Consider the following 21,575-nt stretch of genomic DNA (forward strand, 5'->3'; position numbering starts at 1 on the left):
CCTAGTACTTGACTTTCCTATCCCAGGAAAGAGCATCTGACTATCCACTCTGTCCATGCCACTCATAATCTTGTAGACCTCCATCAGGTCGCCTCTCAACAGCTTCAGGCAGTTGCCAGGGAGGATAGTCACTGGCAGAAATACAGTTTACACTGGGGACAGAAGATCTTTCCAATATTTAATTGGAGGAAATTTCTCCTTCTCCAAGGCTGGATGTCAGGCAAGCAACGCGACAAATCAAATCTAATGGAGGGGTCTTTATAAATGTCAGTGTATATGTAGCACTTGGCATGGTTTTCTGCTAATATTTTTTCTTTATTCTTTTACAGGATGCAGATATCACTGGAAAAGGTCAGAATGTGCTGAAAATGTCTAATTTCACTTGAACTGAGTGACTTGCTGGACCATTTCACAGGAAATTTAAGTGGCAATCACATTGTTGTGGACCTGGACAAGGGCAGTTGGATTCAAAGCCTGTGAAACAATTGATGGTAGTTTCATGGTCACTATGCCTCCTTTCGTTAATTCCAGATTTAATCGTCAAATTCTAATTCCTCAGGCTGCCATGGTGGGATCTGAATCCATGTCCGCAGAGTGTGAGCATGCCTCTGGATTACGAGTCCAGTGACATTATGGCTATGCCATCCTTCGTATTCAGGAGCAGCCAGGAAGTCAGAAATAGGAAGGGATCATGGGGTTACTACAGGGGTAATGGAGCAGGAAGATAAGCCATTTCATGTGATTTCCTGACTATGACTATATAGGAATGGAACTATGCCGGGGGCAGTCCCTCCCAGATGGACAAACAGAACCAAAGCATTGGAGAATGCAAGATTTAATATAGATGCTGCAACTTGAAATGGATTTATAGTTTGTGGTGGTATGAATGGGAGCACTGCCATTGGTGCAGAGCATTGGTTTCCCATTGGCTCTGGCTGGGCATGTGCCTGTCATCTGATTGGCTGGGACTAGTCATGTGACTGCTCACCAATTGGTCGAGAGGCAAGTAGACCCTGCCTCTGAGGCGGGGTATAAGTACCCAGATTTCCCGGCGGTCGGCCTTTCTCTGTAGTCGACCACCGGGCTAACAACTAGCTGATTAAAGCCACAGTTTGTATCTTCATCAATTGTGTCTCGCGTCCAATTGATGGTACATCAATTTAATCAGCTAGAATTTTGGAATGGAGCTTCGCATCAAGCCTGACTGCCTCCGCACCAGCCCGCATGCCTCAAATGCGCCTGCAATCTTTAAACATTGGCAGGCGTGTTTTAATAGCTACCTGACGACTGCAGCCAGCAAGCCCATCAAGGAGCAGAAACTCCACATCCTCCACTCGTGCATGGGCACGGCGGCATATTCAATGATTGAGGATGAAAATGATTATGACGCGGCCATGGATATCCTGAAAGGACACTTTCTCCGGCGGGTCAACGAAGTATATGCACGGCATCTCCTGACTACCAGACAACAGTTCCCTGGTGAGTCACTCGACAAGTTCTACCAGGCCCTCACGGCTCTAGGGAGAATGTGCGCCTGTCCCCAAGTTTCTGCGACAGAGCACAGGGTACTTTTAATTAGAGACGCTTATGTTGCCGGCATGCAATCCTCCTCTATCCGCCAACGATTACTGGAGAAGAACGCCCTCAGCTAAGCTGAGGCACGGACCCTCGCAACCTCCCTGGAGGTCGCCGACCTGGACGCCCGCGCATATGCCCCCGGCCGCGCAGCAACCCCCTGGACTTCATGGCACGCGCCACCCCCGTCCTCCGCTGACCCCGACCCCACCCAGGCCTGCGCTGCGGGACGCTCCGACAAGCTAACGGGGCCCCGCTGCTATTTGTGCGGCCTCTCCAAACACCCCCGCCCGTGCTGCCCAGCCCGCTCCGCTCTGTGTAAGAGCTGCGGAAAGAAGGGCCATTACGCGGTGGTCTGCCTGATCAAGTCGGTTGCTGCTGTTCCGCGCAGCGACCACGGATCACCCGCGGTCCAGGGGAGGGTTTTCAAAAACTACAAACTCCTCATTCTCCCCCGTCTATGCGCTCCAGCACTCTTGGGCCTGGATTTCCAGTGCAACCTGCAGAGCTTGACCTTTTAATTCGGCGGCCCTTACTGTCTGCAGTCTCGCGACCCTCAAAGTGGACCCCGCTTCCTTGTTTGCTAATCTCACCCCAGATTGTAAACCTGTCGCCACTAGGAGCAGACGATACAGTGCCAAAGACCGGACCTTCATCGGGTCTGAGGTCCAGAGGCTCATTAAGGAAGGGGTTATCGAAGCCAGCAACAGTCCCTGGTGAGCCCAAGTGCTGGTAGTTCGGACTGGGGAGAAAAACCGGATGGTCATTGATTACAGTCAGACCATCAACAGGCTTACGCAGCTGGACGCGTATCCTCCCCCCCGTATTTCCAACCTGGTTAACAGGATCGCGAAGTACAACGTTTTTTCCACGGTGGATCTTAAGTCTGCCTACCACCAGCTCCCCATCCGCGCGAGTGACCGCAAGTACACCGTGTTTGAGGCAGATGGGCACCTCTACCACTTCCTCAGGGTTCCATTCGGTGTCACAAATGGGGTCTCGGTCTTCCAACGGGAGATGGACCAAATGGTCGACAAGCACGGGTTACGGGATACCTTCCCGTATCTCGATAACGTCACCATCTGCGGCCACGACCAGCAGGACCATGACATCAACCTTCAAAAATTCCTCCGAACCGCAAAACTCCTTAATTTAACCTACAATAAGGATAAGTGCATGTTTAGCACCGACCACCTAGCCATCCTTGGCTACGTAGTGCGTAACGGAGTGATAGGCCCCGATCCCGAACGCATGCGCCCCCTGATGGAACTCCCTCTCCCCAACTCCCTCAAACGCTGCCTGGGCTTCTTCTCCTATTACGTCCAGTGGATCCCCAACTATGCCGACAAAGCTCGCCCCCTCATCCAGTCCACCTCCTTTCCCCTGTCAATGGAGGCCCGCCAGGCCTTTAGCCGCATCAAAGCGGATATCGCAAAGGCCACGATGCGTGCTATCGACGAGTCCCTCCCATTCCAGGTCGAGAGCGACGCATCTGACGTAGCTCTGGCGGCCACCCTGAAGCAACCAGGCAGACCCATGGCCTTCTTCTCCCGGACCCTCCACGCTTCCGAAATCCGCCATTCCTCGGTGGAAAAGGAGGCACAGGCCATAGTCGAAGCTGTGCGATATTGGAGGCACTATCTGGCCGGCAGGGGGTTTACCCTCCTCACAGACCAACGGTCAGTGGCTTTCATGTTCGATAATCCACAGAGGGGCAAGATCAAGAATGACACGATCTTGCGGTGGCGGATCGAGTTGTCCACGTACAACTACGATATCTTGTATCGTCCTGGTAAGCTCAACGAGCCTCCCGATGCCCTATCCCGCGGTACCTGCGCCAGCGTGCAGATTGACCGCCTCCGCTCCCTCCACACGGACCTCTGCCATCCAGGGGTCACCCGTGTTTACCACTGTATTAAGACCCGCAACCTGCCCTACTCCATTGAGGAAGTCAGGACCGTCATCAGGGACTGCCACGTCTGCGCCGAATGCAAACCGCACTTCTACCGCCCCGAACGAGCGCATCTGATTAAGGCGTCCCGCCCCTTCGAATGTCTCAGTATAGACTTCAAGGGTCCCCTCCCCTCCAACAACCGTAACACATATTACTTGAGTGTTATTGATGAGTACTCCCGCTTCCCTTTCACCATTCCCTGTCCCGACATGACCACAACAACCGTCATAAAGGCCCTCCTATCCATCTTCTCCCTGTTCGGTTACCCCGCGTACATCCACAGCGACCGGGGGTCCTCCTTTATGAGTGATGAACTGCGTCAATTCCTGCTCAGCAGGGGCATAGCCTCTAGCAGGACGACCAGTTATAACCCCCGGGGTAACGGTCAGGTCGAGCAGGAGAATGGCACAATTTGGAAGACCATCCTGCTGGCCCTATGGTCCAGAGATCTCCCTATCCCCTGTTGGCAAGAGGTCATCCCCGACGCCCTGCACTCAATCCGGTCTCTCCTCTGTACTACCACCTATCAAACACCTCATGAACGTCTTCTCGTTTTCCCCAGGAAGTCGTCCTCAGGATTCCCTCTCCCGACCTGGCTGGCCACCCCCAGGCCCATCTTGCTCCGGAAGCATGTGCGGGTGCACAAGTCTGACCCGTTGGTTGAGCGAGTCCAGTTACTCCACGCCAACCTGCAATATGCGTACGTGGAGTATCCCGACTGTCGGCAGGATACGGTCTCGCTTCGGGACCTGGCACCCACCGGCGTGCAGCCTTCTCCTCTTACATCAACACCTCCCCCCAACCCCAATTCCCCCCAGCACCCCCCGCGCCCCCACGACCCAGCGGACAGACCCCCTCTTCCCCAATTACAGCGTCTTCACCACCGGCCCGGGGTACGGAGACACATCTACCACTGACGCTCCTGGAGGCAAGGACGACCATCGGCCCGACGTCACCGGCTCCACTGCGACGGTCCACCAGAATACCACGGGCACCCGACAGGCTGATCGTGTCCATCTGATGCAACCATGGGACTTTATTGGACTCTATTGTAATATTTTTTGCCTCCTAATGTAGTTAGTGTTGTTCATTTTTGCCACGAGCCAGTGGGCATCCCCCATCTTCTCGATTGTCTCTACTCATACCACCAGTCCTCGGACCCCCCCCCCCCTCTCTCTCTCTCTTCCCCTTACAACCCCCCCCCCCCCGCCTTCTTTCTCCACAAGGGGTGAATGTGGTGGTATGAATGGGAGCACTGCCATTGGTGCAGAGCATTGGTTTCCCATTGGCTCTGGCTGGTCATGTGACTCTCATCTGATTGGCTGGGACTAGTCATGTGACTGCTCACCAATTGGTAGAGAGGCAAGTAGACCCCGCCTCTGAGGCGGGGTATAAGTACCCAGAGTTCCCGGTGGTCGGCCTTTCTCTATAGTTGACCACCGGGCTAACAACTAGCTGATTAAAGCCACAGTTTGGATCTTCATCGTGTCTCACGTCCAATTGATGGTACATCATAGTTTAGTTGGATTGGCCATACAAAATTGCGGAGTGGGCCTAGGTAGAGAGTGCTGCTTCAGAGGGTCGGTGTCGATTTGATGGACTGAATGGCCTCCGTTTGCACTGTAGGGATTTTATGGATCTAGTGTGTTATCTAGTACCAACTTTGTGCTTAACCGTTAAATCTTGGAGTTTGCATTTTTTCCCCATGTCTGCGTGGGTTTCCTCTGGGTGCTCTGGTTTCATCCCATAGTCCACAGATGTGCAGATAGGCGGATACGCCATGGTCAATGCACGGGGTCACGGGGATAGGGGGGTGGGGGAGGGGGATGCCTAGATAGGGAGTGCTCTTTCGGAGGATCGGTGCAGACTCGATGGGCCAAATGGACTCCTTCTGCACTGCAGGGATTCTATGGATCTAATTGTGTTGTTTGCTACCAACCTTGTACTTATACCTTTACATCACCCTCACTCAATCAGCTCCATGTTGACTATTGCATTGTTGGCACCAAGTTTTCCCGTTTTCATTCTATGAAAAACACTAATCGCATCCATTCATTTCTTTCCTAAAAGACTATTATTTCCCTTGTCAGTAAAGTTATAACTCACACAAATTAAAAGCAAAGACTAATAAACATAAGTGACATAACATAACGCTAAAAGGCTGCTTCACATTCCACGGATCATTTTTCAAAAGAGAACAAACAGAATACTTCTCCCTGAGTGATGGTGAGTTTCAAGTGTTTTGTAGCCAGCATGAAAGCCCATTATAACCCACCGCTGGGATGTAGCTCGTTACAAAACACTGGCCATCAAAAACTGTCCTTCTAGATAGTCATTAAACTGTGAAGCGGGTTCACATCAGGAAGACTGCGGGGGGTTTGCTTTCCAAAGCATCTAAATGTGAGAAATTCAGGTTTAAGATAAAATTCAATCCTTGGTAATGAGTATGTTGGAGATGTATTATTCCAAACATTACTGGCGCTGTGAGTTTTTACCCAGTTAGTGACGATGTGCGTGTATTCCGCAGGATTTGAAATTTGTTTGACCCTTGATTGCTTCCCTTGCACTCCTGTTCATTTTCCATCTTATACTGTTTATTGAAAACCTGCAGAAATTATAAATCTTCTGCATATGAACTGGGATTAATTGTTGCATCCTAATTATATAATCCACAGTGTCCTTTTGTCCTGCGACAGTTGCTTCACTCGGTGTAAAGTTAGCTGACATCATGCTTTAAGAGCACCGCGGTCTTGCCAGGCAAAGGACAACTTTAAGAGTTGGGCATAGTTGAATTGAATGTTAATTGGGATGGTCACTAGCAGTGAATGGTAAGACTCCCTTCCCTGTGTAGGCACTGCGTATGGATTGTCCATGTGTGTGCCCTTTCGCCCAGGGTACCGGCCAATCTGGCTATTTTTGCGAAGTCCCCACACACACACACCACAGACTTTACACACACATTTTACACACACATTTTACATACACTTTACACACTACACACATTTACAAACACACACACTTTACACACACTACATTCTTCACACACATATTTTACACATAGGCACACACACACTTTACACAAAATGTACACACACACTTTACACACACATGCTTCACACACACATTTTACACATAGGCACACACACAATGTACGCACTTTCCACACACATTTTACACAGGCACACACACACTTTACACACACTTCACACACTCATTCTACACATAATGTGGAGATGCCGGCGTTGGACTGGGGTGAGCACAGTAAGAAGTCTTACAACACCAGGTTAAAGTCCAACAGGTTTGTTTCAAACACGAGCTTACACATAGGTACACACACTACGCACAATGTACGCACACACTTCACAAACACATTTGACGCATAGACACGCAAACATTTACACACAATGTACACACACACTTCACACACGTTTTACACAAAAGCACACACACTACACACAATGTACACACACTTCACACACATTTTATGCATAGGCACACACCCGCTACACACACACTTTACAGACACACATTTTACACACTTTTACACACACACAATTTACACACACACACACACATTTTACACACACATACGAGCTCCCCTCCGACAACCGTCCCCCTGTCGGCTAATTTATGCATCTGCTTGGAATAGTCTACTTGTCTCAAAAGTCTCTCAAAGTGAACCCGTTGCGTTTCGCTGCTGGCTGGATCAATCCGACCCAAAGGCAACAGGATTTCTATGTCTCCAGACAGTTCAGATGAATCCAGCAACTTCTCCTGTCAGCATTTGCACCAGTCCTCCAGGCTTGGCTGGGAAAGGACGTGTACTTTTCAAACCATCACAGCTAACGCCCTGTGCAAAGCAGCAAATGAGTGGGAGACTCTTCGTCCACAATTTATGACCTGACAGCGTTATAGTTAGCAGTTCACCTCCTGCCTGAAGGGATCCAACCCCAGCAACATGTGCCATGGATTAAAAGGGGCTCGATACCTCTTCGACTGCGAAATGCTGGTTTGGAATAGTCTTTCAGTATCCCCCCGCCACAAACCACCCTTTGAGCAATAGCACTTACATCGTATTTGTCTCCTTTCACACGAACACTCTTGGCAAATCCGGGCACGGGCTGCAGTGTCAGGCAGCAGAGGAGAGCAGCGGTCAGAAAACTTCCCTGCAAACTTCCAGAGCGACCCATGGCAAAGTTGTCCTCCCAGCCGCTCAGGACGGCGCTGGGCGAAGACAGACAGAGAGAGAGAGAGAGAGAAGCAGCAGCTCAGGCAGACACACTTGCAGCAGCAACACAATCGGGGAAAGTGTTGCTGCAGCGAGTTGATCCAGGTCGTACCGGTGAAGACTCCTCCAGTTTCTTTTTGTTTTGGATCAGATATTCACGCCTCGCCCTCTCCACGCACCAAACTGCAGCCACCCTAATATTAGCCAGATATTTTTAGATGTGCTGCAAGCGTGTTCTCAAGCTGCAGCTGATCCAGGCTGACTGGCCCACAGTTGGAGAAGGGTGAGCTGAACTGCACCATTCCCCTGCTCCTGGGGACACCCCCATCCCACCCACCCACAGCTGTTCAAGCTGACACGTGTCAGTAAAAATCCCAATAAAGCAGCTGGCATATGGGAATAATAAAACCATTTTGGCAAAGCGACAGTAAAACTTCAGTCCCAAATTTAAAATCTCAGTCATCGAGTATTTTATATTCCAGTCGAATTAAAAGTGGATTTGGTTGTGGAGCTGGGGGGGGGGGGGGGGTTGGAATTACAGAAAAGCAAAGATTACAAATGAGATCAGAGTTTGTGGGCAGTGTCAAACACAAGAGCAAGATGCCTTGTCGATGCTGTCTGTGAGGGTCAGTCATCTCCAGCTCCTTGGACCTTGTCCCCACTCAGAGGGAGCATCTGTCTCTGTGAAACGACTCGGATTAGTCGGACGGAACACATTGGATTTGTTAATGTAGCCGAGTGAATTCATGGGTCAGCTGTCCACATCAATGACTTTCGGCAGGGACCGAATGTTTGGCAGCTACATTTGCTGATGACACAATGCTGGGTCGGAAAGTGAATTGTGAAGAGGAGGCAAAGGTTTGCAAAGGGACAGAGACAAGTTCTGTGAGCCGGCAGGAAACTGGCAGATGGAGTTTAATGTGGGGAAAACGTGAATTCGTTCCGCTTTCACAGAAAAGATGGAAAAGCAGTGCCTTATTTAAATGGAGAAAGATTGCAGAACTCAATGGTGCAGAGGGATCTGGGAGTCCTGGTATATGAATCAGAAAAAAAAACGAGGATGCAGGTACAGCAAGTGATAGGAAAGCAAATCGGATATTGGTGTTTATTTGAAGGTGAATTGAGTATAAAAATAGGAAGTGTGGTTACAGCTGTACAGGGCAGAGGTGAAATGGAGCATGGTACACAGTTTTGGTCTACTTATTTAAGAAAACAAATAATTGCATTAGAAGCAGGTCAGAGAAGGTTCACCCAGCTCATTCCTGTTGCTTCACAGTGCCAAGGTCTCAGGTTCGATTCCCGCTTGGGTCACTGTCTGCGGAGTCTGCATATTCTCCCTGTGTCTGCGTGGGTTTCCTCCGGGTGCTCCAGTTTCCTCCCACAAGTCCTGAAAGGCCTGCTTGTTCGATGAATTGGACATTCTGAATTCTCCCTCTGTGTACCCGAAACAGGCGCCAGAGTGAGCACCTAGGGAAATTTCACAGTAACTTCATTGCAGTGTTAATGTAAGCCTACTTGTGACACTAATAACGATTATTATTATAAAGATTATTTTTATTCCTTGGATGAAAGGGTTAGGTTGTGAGGAAAGGTTGAGCAGGTTGGGCTGATATAATTAGAGTTTAGAAGATTGAGAAGTAATCTTATTGAAAGATATAAGGGGCTGGATTCACCAACCCGGGACGTATGGAATACATTCCCTGATGGGACGGAGAATGGGGCGTCAGGGAAAAATCAGGATTGGAGGCGTGCACCAACACCAACACAATGCTTTGTCGCTCCATTGCCAGTGTGAATAAGTTCCACACCAGCGGGAGCATGTAAATAAATGCAAATCTGCCAGGAATCAACTGGATGTGCTTCACTTGTGGTCTCTACAATTGTGGCAAATGCTACCCCCCCGCCCCCCCCTTGGCCCACTGTGAGGTCCACCACACCACGGCCTTGATGATAGAGGCCATCCAAGCCCATCTGAGGCCCAACCGTCCTCCACTGCACAGCGGCTCTGACCCCCCCCCCTCCGGTTACACAGCCACCCCCCACCCAGATTGCCCCCCCTCCCCCAAATATAGGGGTGACCCAATCCTTCTACCACCAGGGACCTCTGTAATAGCGGAACTGCCCACAGGGACCCTATGCCTAAAGGAACTCCCTCCACACATTCCTCCACACACACCCCCTCCCCCACACAGACCAGACCACCCCCCCCCCGCACAAAAGGGCCCCTGTCTGGAAGTTAGGGAGCAGTCTGACAGGGGTAATGGGAAGCATTATAGCTGAAATCCTTACCTTGCAACTCGACATGGCCATTCCTCGAAGGAGAGGAAGCTGCCAGCATCTGGTTTCCACAGCTCCACTATCTGCAAGCCTTTCCTAGCTTTCCAGTAGCAGTTTGTGATTGACAGCTCGTAGAAACCACCTGCAGCTTTGTTCCTTTCATATCCTTTTACGCTTCAGTGGCCTAAGTTGTGAAATCCCAATGTTTGCAAACGTTGACCACATTAAAGAGTTTTACGTATGCTCAGTACATTCCAGTCACCCAAGCATGTGATTTCATTGCAATTTTACAGGGGTCCATGCGAGGGCTCCCCTATTACAGTGGTCCCTGTGGGGTAGTACCCCTATTACAGGGGTCCCTAGGGGAGGGGGGTGCAGGTCGGGTCACCCCTGTACTTGGGGGTGGGGGTGGGGGGGGTGCCCAGGCAATCTGGCTGAAGGGTTTAGCTCATCCATCCCAATCCCAGGCAATTTGCGGTGCGGGAGGGGTGCTGAGCATGGGCCTCACTATCAGGCTAGCCGCTCAAGGTGGCGGGAGGCATTAGAAATCTTTTGTACTCACGCCATGCAGAAATTTGCAAGGCATGGAACACTGAATTATATCTCGTTTTATGATGGCAAGGGGAGTGTAAAACAGGTACAATTCAGCTCCAGCGGGAAAACACAGGAGTTGGTTTCTTCATTTGCCGAGGCCAAATTCGTAATCGTTGATCGGGCGGAGAATCCCTTTTGGCACCAAAATCGGGGGTGGCGCCTGTTTGACACAGGTTGCGTATGCTCTGCCCCCTCCAAAACGGCGGCATTGCGTGTGCATGTGGCACACCGTTGGGACGGCCTCAGCATGTCACCTAAAGGCCTTTTCCCGATGGGCCGAGTTCCCGACTGCGCGGTTCACTTGTGGTGTTAACCGTGCAGGAACCTGGAGTTGTGGCTGTGGCGCCGTGCTGATGGCCGGGGGAGGCTTCTGCGAGGGCTGGGGGTCTGGTGGGGGGTGACCAGGGGGTGGCCAAGGGGCCACCACGTGGCAGGTCGGATCCGTGCATGGCCGGCGCCATGTTTTACAGCGTGACCGCTGCAGGTCATCACCGTGCGCATGCGCGGCCACGGACCCGGATATTTCCTGGCTGTTTATTTCATGGAGGCTGGGAATTTTACATGGCGCTGCATCGCTGAGGGGGCGCCGCCGATACTTTTCCAAGTAAAACACCAAAGAGCCTCCGCACTTAGCCGCAGAATTGGAAAATCTGGCCCATTGGCTCCCAAACAGAGAATTCAGCTGAAGGTCTTGAGGGGACTCCACAGTTGATGTTGAGAGGATGATTTGCATTGCGGGTGAGTCGTGAGCTAGGGGGCATGAAGGTTAGGGGTCTTCAATTTAAAACTGAGATGAGGAAGCTTTATTCTCTCAACGGGCGTGACCATCTCCAACAAGAGAGAAGCTAATCATCACCCCTTGACATTCACTGGCACGACCATATTTGAAGTCCCCCACTATCAACATCCACAGGGTTACCGTTGATCAGAAACTGAACTGGACTAACCATATAAATACTGTGGCTAAAAGAGTAGGTCATGGGTTCAGAACCCTATGACAGGATCACCTCCTCACTCCCGAAAGCCTGCCCACCATCTACTAGGCATAAGGCAGGAGTGTGATGAATACGCTCCACAGGCTTGGATGAGCACAGCCCCAGCTGGTTCACAACCTTGGAACTCCCTCCATTATGGAGGTGCCTACACCATACGGACTGAACAGCTCAGAAGGCGGATCACCACCATTTTCCCGTGGGAAATTAGGGATGGGCAATAAATGCTGGCCCACCTAGGGTCGCCCACAACCCATTTTTAAAAAGAGGGGTTTTAGTCTGAGAAATTCTCTTCTCCAGAGAGCAGTGGAGGGTCACTGAATATATTCAAGGTTGAGTTAAATTTTGTCTGACAAGGGAGTCAAGGGTTCTAGCGTGCAGAGAGGAAAGTAGAGTTATGGCCACAGTCTGGTCAGCCACAATCTTATCGAGCAGGCTCGAGGGGCTGAATGGACTACTCCCCCTAATTCATGCAACATAGTTTGTTATGTCAGTGTGATACACCTTTCACACAACTCCAGTGTTGAATTCCTCACCTGAGGCTGCTGTGAATTTTAGCAAGTAGTTCATTCTTGGACAACCTTCAGAAGTGCAAACGTTACCCACACAAAACCATCTTCTAAAACTGTACATTTAAACATCCCAACTATTTGCTGAACTGGCAATTTTTCCTCAGGAAAAAACCCTCGAGGATAATGTCCCAGAGTTTACCAGGTGCTGAGTATAAACTCTGCATGTGACTTTAAGCTGGCAAGGGCAATTCTCCCAAAAATATCCTCACAGTACGAATCTCAGATGACACCAAAGTTATGTTTGCTGCTTTTATATCAGTGCAAGTTCGCAAACATCATATATCAATGGGTAAATGACAATAAAACTGTTACTGTATGTCTGATGAAGTAAAAGCATTAATCCAGTGTCTTTGTAGCATTTTTACAAAGACCATCGGCGTCTGTGAAGGAGGCCAATCATCATTTTGACCTCAATAATTTAAATTTGTTCTCGAAATGTGCATGTTACTGCAAAAATTGCATTATTGTCATGAACCATTTACAGGCTGGGAGACACTGTTGAAATAACCTAAGCAAGTAGACCATCTAAGTTTCTACATACCAGTGGTAGGGGTACCAATCAGTGCATTGCTTTGTCGTGAATGATATTCCATTTTTAAAAATGTTCTGGCTGCACCCATGCAAACAGGTCCTGACTATCCCATCACACTCTTGATCTAAGCACTGTGGATGGTGGAATAGCATTGAGAGGACAGTTATTACAGAGTACGAGACTCTACCTTGCTTTTGTGGTTACCATGACTGGTAAAGTTAAACTTAGGTTCAATGATAGAGGTGTTCAAAGTCATGATGGGTCTGGTCAGAGTAGATAGGGTGAAAGGGGCGAGAACCAGAGGACACCGTTTACCAGTGATCGACAAAAAAAAGCAGAGGGGACAAGTGAGAAAACCTTTTTACATTGTGAATGGTTAGGACCTGGAATGCGCAGCCGGAAATGATGGAGGTAGATTAAATTGTGGTGTTGAAAAGGGAATTCGATAATTACCTGAAGAGAAAAGACTTGCAGGGCTACAAAGTTAAAGGATGGAAGTAGGACTAGCGAGTTGCTCTTGCAGCCCAGATAGGTTGGGTTGAATGGTCTCCAGTGTTGTAATCTTTGTATGATTCTATTGCCTTTACACTGTTGAACCCCTCCTGAACATTGATGGTGGTTGACCTGGTGAGGGAGGGAACATTGAGGGTCAGGGGGAAATAGCTTACCTTTTATTTTCATTCAAGACGGTAAGTTTTGCCATTTAATGCAAATGCTACCTGCCGCTTGTTAGCCCCAACCTGGCTGTTATCCAGCTCCTGCTGTTGACTGTCATTGGGCTGCTTCAGTATTGGGAGGAATTGTGAATGGATTGAATCATCAGCAAACAAATGCAAACTTCTGACCATGTGTCAGAGGGCAGGGCGTCATTGTTGAACATGATCACTACCCTGAGAAACTCCTACGGCAATTCTCTGCAGCTGCAACTAACAGCCTCTGAGAGCCACAACCATTTCCTTTGTGGCGGTTATGAATCCAATCATTGGAGAGATTTCCTTTGACACCCAATGATTTTAATTTTGCTGGGGTTCCTTGGTACTGTATTCAGTCGGATGCTGCCTTGATGTTGAGGGCAGCCACAACCCATGAATGAATAAAAAAAACTCTTTCATGGGTTTTGCCATCAAAACAACATAGATTACAGGGTAACATGATACACGTGTTTAAAATTCTGAAAGGATGGGAAAAGTAGGTAGATGTAGGCTTGTTTGAAATTGTTGAAAGATTCAGACAGGTGGGGCAAGATTAGATGCAAGTGATCTAGAGCAGAGAGCATTCTTTACGGATAGAGTTATGAGGGTATGGAATTCACTTGCAATGCTTGGCTAAGGTAAAAACTATGTCCACATTCTTGGACAGTTGGATGAATTAAAAGGTGATGAATCGATATGGAAATAGAGTAGGTAAATATGATTAGAATTCCTTGCTTGCTTAAAGGATAAACATGAATCTGTATTTGTTTGTCTCAACGATCTGCTCCTGTGTTGAACCTTATATTTATCTCTATATACGGTATTGAGATAGTGCATCCATGCCTAGATCAAGGCTGAGGTGCAGAGAACGGCTCTGCCAGAAATAGACGTATGTATTTGATGAGTCAGTTTCTAACATCTTGACCCAGTGATTGTAAGGTAGAGCATTATGTCTATATTTCTTTGAGTTTGGCAAGCAATAAAACATTGGACCATCTGAAACTTTGTTATGGCAATTGTGTATCTTTAAACAAACTTACAAACTGGTAAAAAATACATAACCCCTTACACACTATGGTAGTTTCTACAAGTTTATAGTTTGGTATTAGATATTCTCATAGGCGCAGTGCTGCTAACCACTCCCATAAACTGGCACAGTATTTAGCAGTGCACTGGGAAGTCCAATATATAAATAAATTATATGCAGGGTTGTAACAGCAATATTGACTTGATTGATTGATTTGATTTATTGTCCCATGTACCGAAGTACAGTGAAAAGTATTTTTCTGCGGCCGAGGGAACATACACAGTACGTACATAGTAGACAAAAGAATAATCAACAGAGAACATTGACAAATGGTACATCGACAAACAGTGATTGGTTACAGTGCGGAATAAGGAGCCAAACAAAGCAAATACATGAGCAAGAGCAACATAAGGCGTCATGAATAGTGTTCTTACAGCAAACAGATCAGTCCAAGGGGGAGTCGTTGAGGTGTCTTGTAGTTGTGGGGAAGAAGCTGTTCCTATGTTTGGATGTGCGAGTCTTCAGACCTCTGTACATTCTGCCTGATGGAAGGGTCTGGAAGAAGGCAATGCCTGGGTGGGAGAAGTCTCTGATAATGCTGTCTGCCTTCCTGAGGCAGCGGGAGATGTACACAGCATCAATGTGGGGGTGGCAAGTTTGTGTGATGCGTTGGGCTGAGTTCACCACACTCTGCAGTTTCTTGCAATCTTGGACCAAGCAGTTGCCATACCAAGCTGTGATGCAGCTGGATAGGGTGCTCTCTATCACACATTTGTAGAAGTTTGTGAGAGTCAATGCAGACATGCAAAATTTCTTTAGCTTCCGTAGGAAGTAGAGACGTTGTTGGGCATTCTTAACTATTTCATCAATGTGAGTGGACCAGGACAGACTGTTGGTGATGGTGACCCCCAGGAACCTAAAGCTATCGACCATCTCCACTTCAGAGCCATTGATGCAGACAGGGCCGGCTCAAGGCACCGGCAACTCGGGCAGTCGCCCGGGGCGCCATGTGCTAGGGGGCGCCAGACACTCGGGTCCCGCGCATGCGCAGTTGGGCAGGTGCCAACCAGCGCATGCGCGGTGGCCGCCCTCCCCCAGGGCGCCCCCCCCTCGGTCCGCCCCCCCCCTCGGGTCCCCCCCTCGGTCCGCCCCGCCCCCCCCTCGGTCCGCCCCCCCCCTCGGGTCCCCCCCCCCGCCCACCCCCCCTCACGTCCCCTTTCCTGCTCTTTCCCGTTAACTCTCTATTCCCTTACTGATCAATAATCTATCTCAGCCTTAAATATGCACAAGGCCTCTGCCCCCACAGCTCTCTGTGGTTAGAAGTTCCAAAGCCTCACAACACGTGTTCTCTAATGTCTTCAAAAGCAGATTGAGAAAACACTTGATGAGGCCAGATTTAAAAAATATATTTAATTTATTTCACAGTGAACAAACATAAAGAGCAATTTAAGATACCATTAATTTAGTCCAATCAGTACAATTACTCTTCAGGCAAATATGTTGTACTTTCCCACATCAGTAGGTTGTTTTACTTCAATAATTCTTAATTACCCTCCTGCGTACTAAATTGTTGAACCTTACCAAAGCTTAATTCGCAGATTCCTATTCTCAAAACCTGACTGACTCTTCTGTGAATCTGCATTCACCGCCAAAAGGCGGATAGAACCTTCCCAATGTCATTGGTGTGAAGGTATTTATCGATTGGCTGAAGAAGTTGCTACACTGACACATTTTTTAAAGCCTATGAGGAAGCTTTAATGATTACGATTATAATATCACAACAGTAGCTACTTTTCAGAAGTACGCCTTTGGCTGGAAAGTTATTTGGGACGTCCTGAAATCATGACAGGTGCTATCGCAAAGTAGTTCTTTATTTTTTTTTTGCTTTTCTTAGCATTGTGAACACCTATCGTTTTTGTGCATTTTGTAATTAACATAAATAAACTTTGCTTTAAAAACCCAACATTTAAAAATAGCTTTTTTTTTCAAATCTATTTCAAATTGTCAAAACTCCAACTATCAAAATAGCATTTTTAAACTAAAATAATTATGCACATTAAGACTGAGCATTACTCAGTGCAGAACCCAGCCATAGAAACCAAGCATGTCTGAAACGCAATTCCTAGATTATGCTGATTTAATCAATTGCAATTAACACTAGTAAAGAAAGTGCAGTTGGTTTCCATTCTTGATTCCTGTCTAATGACTCCTGCCAGAAGTGCATGTGCATGCATAGTCATACAGCAGCTTCTTTTCACGGGATACGTGTGTCGCTGGCTAGGCCAGCATTTATTGCCCATTTTTAATTGCACTTGGGATGGTAATGGTGAGCCACCTTTTTGAACCGGTGCAATCCATGTGGTGTACATATATCCACAGTGCGACTGAGAAGGTGGCTCCAGGATTTTAACCCAACGACAATGAAAGAACAACGATATAGTTCCAAGTTAGGGTGGTGTGTGGCTTGGAGGGGAACCTGTGCTGGTTGTGTTCCCATGAATCTGCTGCCCTTGTCCTTCTAGATGGTAGAGGCCGCAAGCTTTGAAGGTGTATGTTGAAGGAGCTTTAGTTATTTTTTCCAATTAAGGGACAACTTTAGCGTGGCCAATCCACCCACCCCGGGTTGTTGGGGTGAGACCCATGCAGACTTGGGGAGAATGTGCAAACTCCAGAAGGACAGTGACCCTGGGCCGGGATCGAACTCGGGTCCTTGATGCCGTGAGGCAACAGTGCTAACTACTGCACCACAAAGGAGCTTTAGTGAGTTGCTGCAGTGCATCTGGTAGATAGTACACACTGCTGTCATTGTGCATTGGTGGTGGAGGAGCGACAGTTTAAGGTGGGGTTGGGGTGACCACTTGTGCTACCTCTTCTCTCCAACTGGTTAATTAACCTGCTCATACTCACTGCCCACGCTCACCCTTGAAGATTAACCACTTGGGTAAACTGCTGAAGAAAAGCTGGTGCCCACAGATTCTTCATGCAAAATAGAGCAATGTTAGGAGTTGAATGAGCTGAAAGAAAAAATTACATTTTTAAATCATTATTTATATTTTTTGGCTATTATTTAGTTCTTCTCTCAACCAAACAGCTGGCAGCTCCTCTTCATCAACATCCTGAGGGTTACCATTGATCAGAAACTGAACTGGACTCGTCACATTAATACTGTGGCTACCAGGGCAGGTCAAAGGTTAGGAATTTTACGGTGAGTAACTCACCTCCTGACTCCCCAAAGCCTGTCCATCATCTACAAGGCACAAGTCAGGAATGTAATGGAATTATCTCCACTTGCCTGGATGAGTGCAGCTCCAACGACACTGAAGAAGCTCAACACCATTCAGGACAAAGCAGCCCGCTTGATTGCTGCCCCTTCCACAAACGTTCAAACCCTCCACCACCGGTGAACAGTGGCAGCTGTGTGCACCATCTACAAGATGCCCTGCAGTAACTCACTAAGGTTCCTCAGACAGCACCTTCCAAATCCACAACCACTACCATACAGAAGGACAAGAGCAGCAGATATCTGGGACCCCCACCACCTGGAGGATCACCTCCAAGTCACTCACCACCCAGACTTGGAAATATATCATTGCTCCTTCACTATCGCTGGAACAAAATACTGGAACTCCCTCCCAAACAGCACGATGGATGCACCTACATCTGAAGGACTGCAGCAGTTCAAGAAGGCAACTCACTATCACCTTCTGAAGGGCATCTAGGGAGAGGCAATAAATGCTGGCCTAACCAGCAACGCCCACATCCCGTAAATTAATTAAAAAAAAATCAGTGAACAATTTTTTCTGGAAAGTTTCTGCTTCCGGGTGCAGGAAAAACTTGGAATTAGACTAACTCTGAGAAATATTCCTCAGGCGGCAACAGGAAGGAGAACTCAACAGGGTGGAAAATTGTATCTACTAAATGGAAGAAGTGTCGTCCATTACCGTGTGTGGGTGATAGTTTTACTGAACCTGCAGTTCAGGAGGCCCCATATTCCCCTGGGTTAATTGCCGCCCTTCCATACTTCCTTCCCATGGATTTTCTCTGCTGCTCCTCTCGGCATTAACTCCTTGCTGGCTGAATATTTATTTATAATTAGATAGCCTTTAGTTGCTTGCACTATTGACCATTTTGTATGGGTGATTTTACACAGTGTGGTAGCAGGCTGTTCATTCTCATCGCCCGAAATCTCCATGGGCGTTCGTCCAATCATTCCCATAACTTTGGCTCATCACAGTGGAAACCTAAGAAAGATGCGTAAGAGTTTCCACACACGGTATCGAGGGGCTACAGCATGCTCAGGAATGTGAAAGTTGGCTAGTCTTTGGCTGTTTAATCCAGAGGCAGTTGGAGATATTGCCGCCGTTCAGTCGAAGTCAGGTGTTAATGATTTAGACCAGGCCTTTGAGATTGGCCCATTGGAATATGAGTTCCCTGATTAGGGGGCCAATCAGGGAACCCCTTCTTTGTAAATAGCAGGGAGTGTCAAATCCTCTGCACTCCCAGTGTAGACAGCAAGCTGAATGCACGTGGATGTACTGCTATTGATTTTGTTAATAAAGGGGATTCTGCCTCCGTGGCCTTATTACACAGTAAACCAAACACAGCTGGAAATAGATCTGGGACCTTCGAGGTCTGTACGTTAACCAAGTGGGTGTCCACTTTCGCTCTCTTTATTTGAGGATTTAAAACTCAACTGCACATCTGAAATAGAAAGCAGTGCTGTTTGGACAGACTTCAAGTATTCCATATGATTAATTGTAAAGAATTCAAAACAGGTGTAAGTGCTTTTACTGCGAATCAGTGATTTATGGAGAAATGTTGGACTGCAACTAATATACAAAGCAGGAGATTTGACTACCACACTATGAAACGTCTGTGGTTTTGTGTTCAACGGTTGCAATGTATTTGATCCCAGCTTCAAAGAAAAGGCGACAATTGCCGGGCGCAAAGTAAGTGAACTGCACTGACTTTGCTCAACAAGATGGAACTCAAAGGCCCAGTGGAACTGTAACCCTCCTTGAAATCTGATCATGTTTATTCTTAATTCAGGACTACACTTAAGTGGAGTAGGTTGCATTATTAAGTATTCCACAGTTGCCTTCTCTTATTTGGCCTTGGCTGATCCCTGTTTGAAAGTACATAGAAGCTGATTTGGGTCAGAGCAACAGTATGTTGCTCATACATGGCATATGAAACTCCAGCAGAGGAATTCTCTGTCGGCCGGATACTCTGGTCCGCCAGCAGCGCAGTTTCCCGAAGGCGTGGGGTGGCCACAATGGGAAATCTCATTGGCCAGCTGCAGGAATGGAGGATCCCGCTGCTGATGGGGACGGGCCACACAGGAAAATGGGGCTGGCGGGACGGAGACCCGTTTTAAAAAATTTATTTTCTTGCCCCAACACCATTCCCTTTGGCCCTGGAAGACTAACCCTTCTGTCGTTCAATCTCTCTTATCTTCCACCCTATCACAGACTTTCTTTCAGTCCTTGTCCCACCCACTCCTTGCTCAAAATCTATTACATCAGAACATAAGAACTAGGAGCAGGAGTAGGCCATCTGGCCCCTCGAGCCTGCTCCGCCATTCAATGCGATCATGGCTGATCTTTTGTGGACCCAGCTCCACTTTCCGGCCTGAACACCATAACCCTTAATCCCTTTATTCTTCAAAAAACTATCTATCTTTATCTTTTTTTTAATAAAAATTTAGATTACCCAATTATTTTTTCCAATTAAGGGGCAATTTAGCATAGCCAATCCACCTACTCTGCACATTTTTTTGGGTTGGGGGGGCGAAACCCACGCAGACACGGGGAGAATGTGCAAACTCCACACGGACAGTGACCCAGAGCCGGGATTCGAACCTGTATCTATCTTTATCTTAAAAACATTTAATGAAGGAGCCTCTGCTGCTTCACTGGGCAAGGAATTCCATAGATTCACAACCCTTTGTCTGAAGAAGTTCCTCCTAAACTCAGTCCTAAATCTACTTCCCCTTATTTTGAGGCTATGTCCCCTAGTTCTGCTTTCACTCACCAGTGGAAACAACCTGCCTGCATCTATCCTATCTGTTCCCTTCTTAATTTTATATGTTTCTATAAGATCCCCCCTCATCCTTCTAAATTCCAATCAGTACAGTCCCAGTCTACTCAACCTCTCCTCGTAATCTAGCCCCTTCAACTCTGGGATTAACCTAGTGAATCTCCTCTGCACACCCTCCAGTGCCAGTACGTCCTTTCTCAGGTAAGGAGACCAAACCTGAACACAATACTCCAGATGTGGTCTCACTAACACCTTATACAATTGCAGCATAACCTCCCTAGTCTTAAACTCCATCCCTCTAGCAATGAAGGACAAAACTCCATTTGCCTCCTTAATCACCTGTTGCACCTGTAAACCAACTTTTTGTGACTCATACATCAGCACACCCAGGTCTCTCTGCACAGCAGCATGTTTTAATATTTTATCATTTAAATAATAATCCCTTTTGCTGTCATTCCTACCAAAATGGATAATCTCACATTTGTCAACATTGTATTCCATCTGCCAGACCCGAGCCCATTCGCTTAACCTATCCAAATTCCTCTGAAGACTCCGGTATCCTCTGCACGTTTTGCTTTACCACCCATCTTAGTGTCGTCTGCAAACTTGGATACATTGCACTTGGTCCCCAACTCCAAATTATCTATGTAAATTGTGAACAATTGCGGGTCCAACACTGATCCCTGAGAGACACCACTAGCTACTGATTGCCAACCAGAGAAACACCCATTAATCCCCACTCTTTGCTTTCTATTAATTAACCAATCCTCTATTCATGCTACTACTTTTGACAACAAAACATGCTGGAAATGCTAAAAAGGGAGCAGTCAACATCAGTAATGAGAGAAACAAAGACAACAAGAGGGATTTTCCATCACACTGCCCGCCCCCCCGCCCCATCCCGTGCGTTCTTTTCCGACGGCGGAGAAGGGTCCAATTTGGCTGTTGGCAGGATTTTCCGGTCCATCCAATCTCTATGCTATTTTGTGTGGCTCGCACCTTCTGCTGCCAAAAAAACCCGCAGGGGTGGGGGTCGCCATTGACGGGGCCGGAAGATCCCGTCAGCAGGAAGGACTGGAGTGTAAATTGTGAA

General features: G+C 47.8%; 1 protein-coding gene across 1 annotated transcript in view; it reads right to left on the bottom strand.

The window, feature by feature from the left end:
• Nucleotides 1–8,058, bottom strand: part of wfdc1 (WAP four-disulfide core domain 1) — a 61,165-nt gene extending 53,107 nt beyond the window's left edge. The window contains exon 1 of the mRNA XM_038806319.1: nucleotides 7,600–8,058. Coding sequence (XP_038662247.1) covers nucleotides 7,600–7,719 — 120 coding nt within the window. The 5' untranslated portion in view covers nucleotides 7,720–8,058. The remainder of the gene's footprint in view (nucleotides 1–7,599) is intronic.
• Nucleotides 8,059–21,575: the final 13,517 nt, after the last annotated feature.

The sequence above is a fragment of the Scyliorhinus canicula genome, chromosome 9 (assembly GCF_902713615.1).
Source record: "Scyliorhinus canicula chromosome 9, sScyCan1.1, whole genome shotgun sequence".
Classification (NCBI taxonomy): Eukaryota; Metazoa; Chordata; class Chondrichthyes; order Carcharhiniformes; family Scyliorhinidae; genus Scyliorhinus; species Scyliorhinus canicula.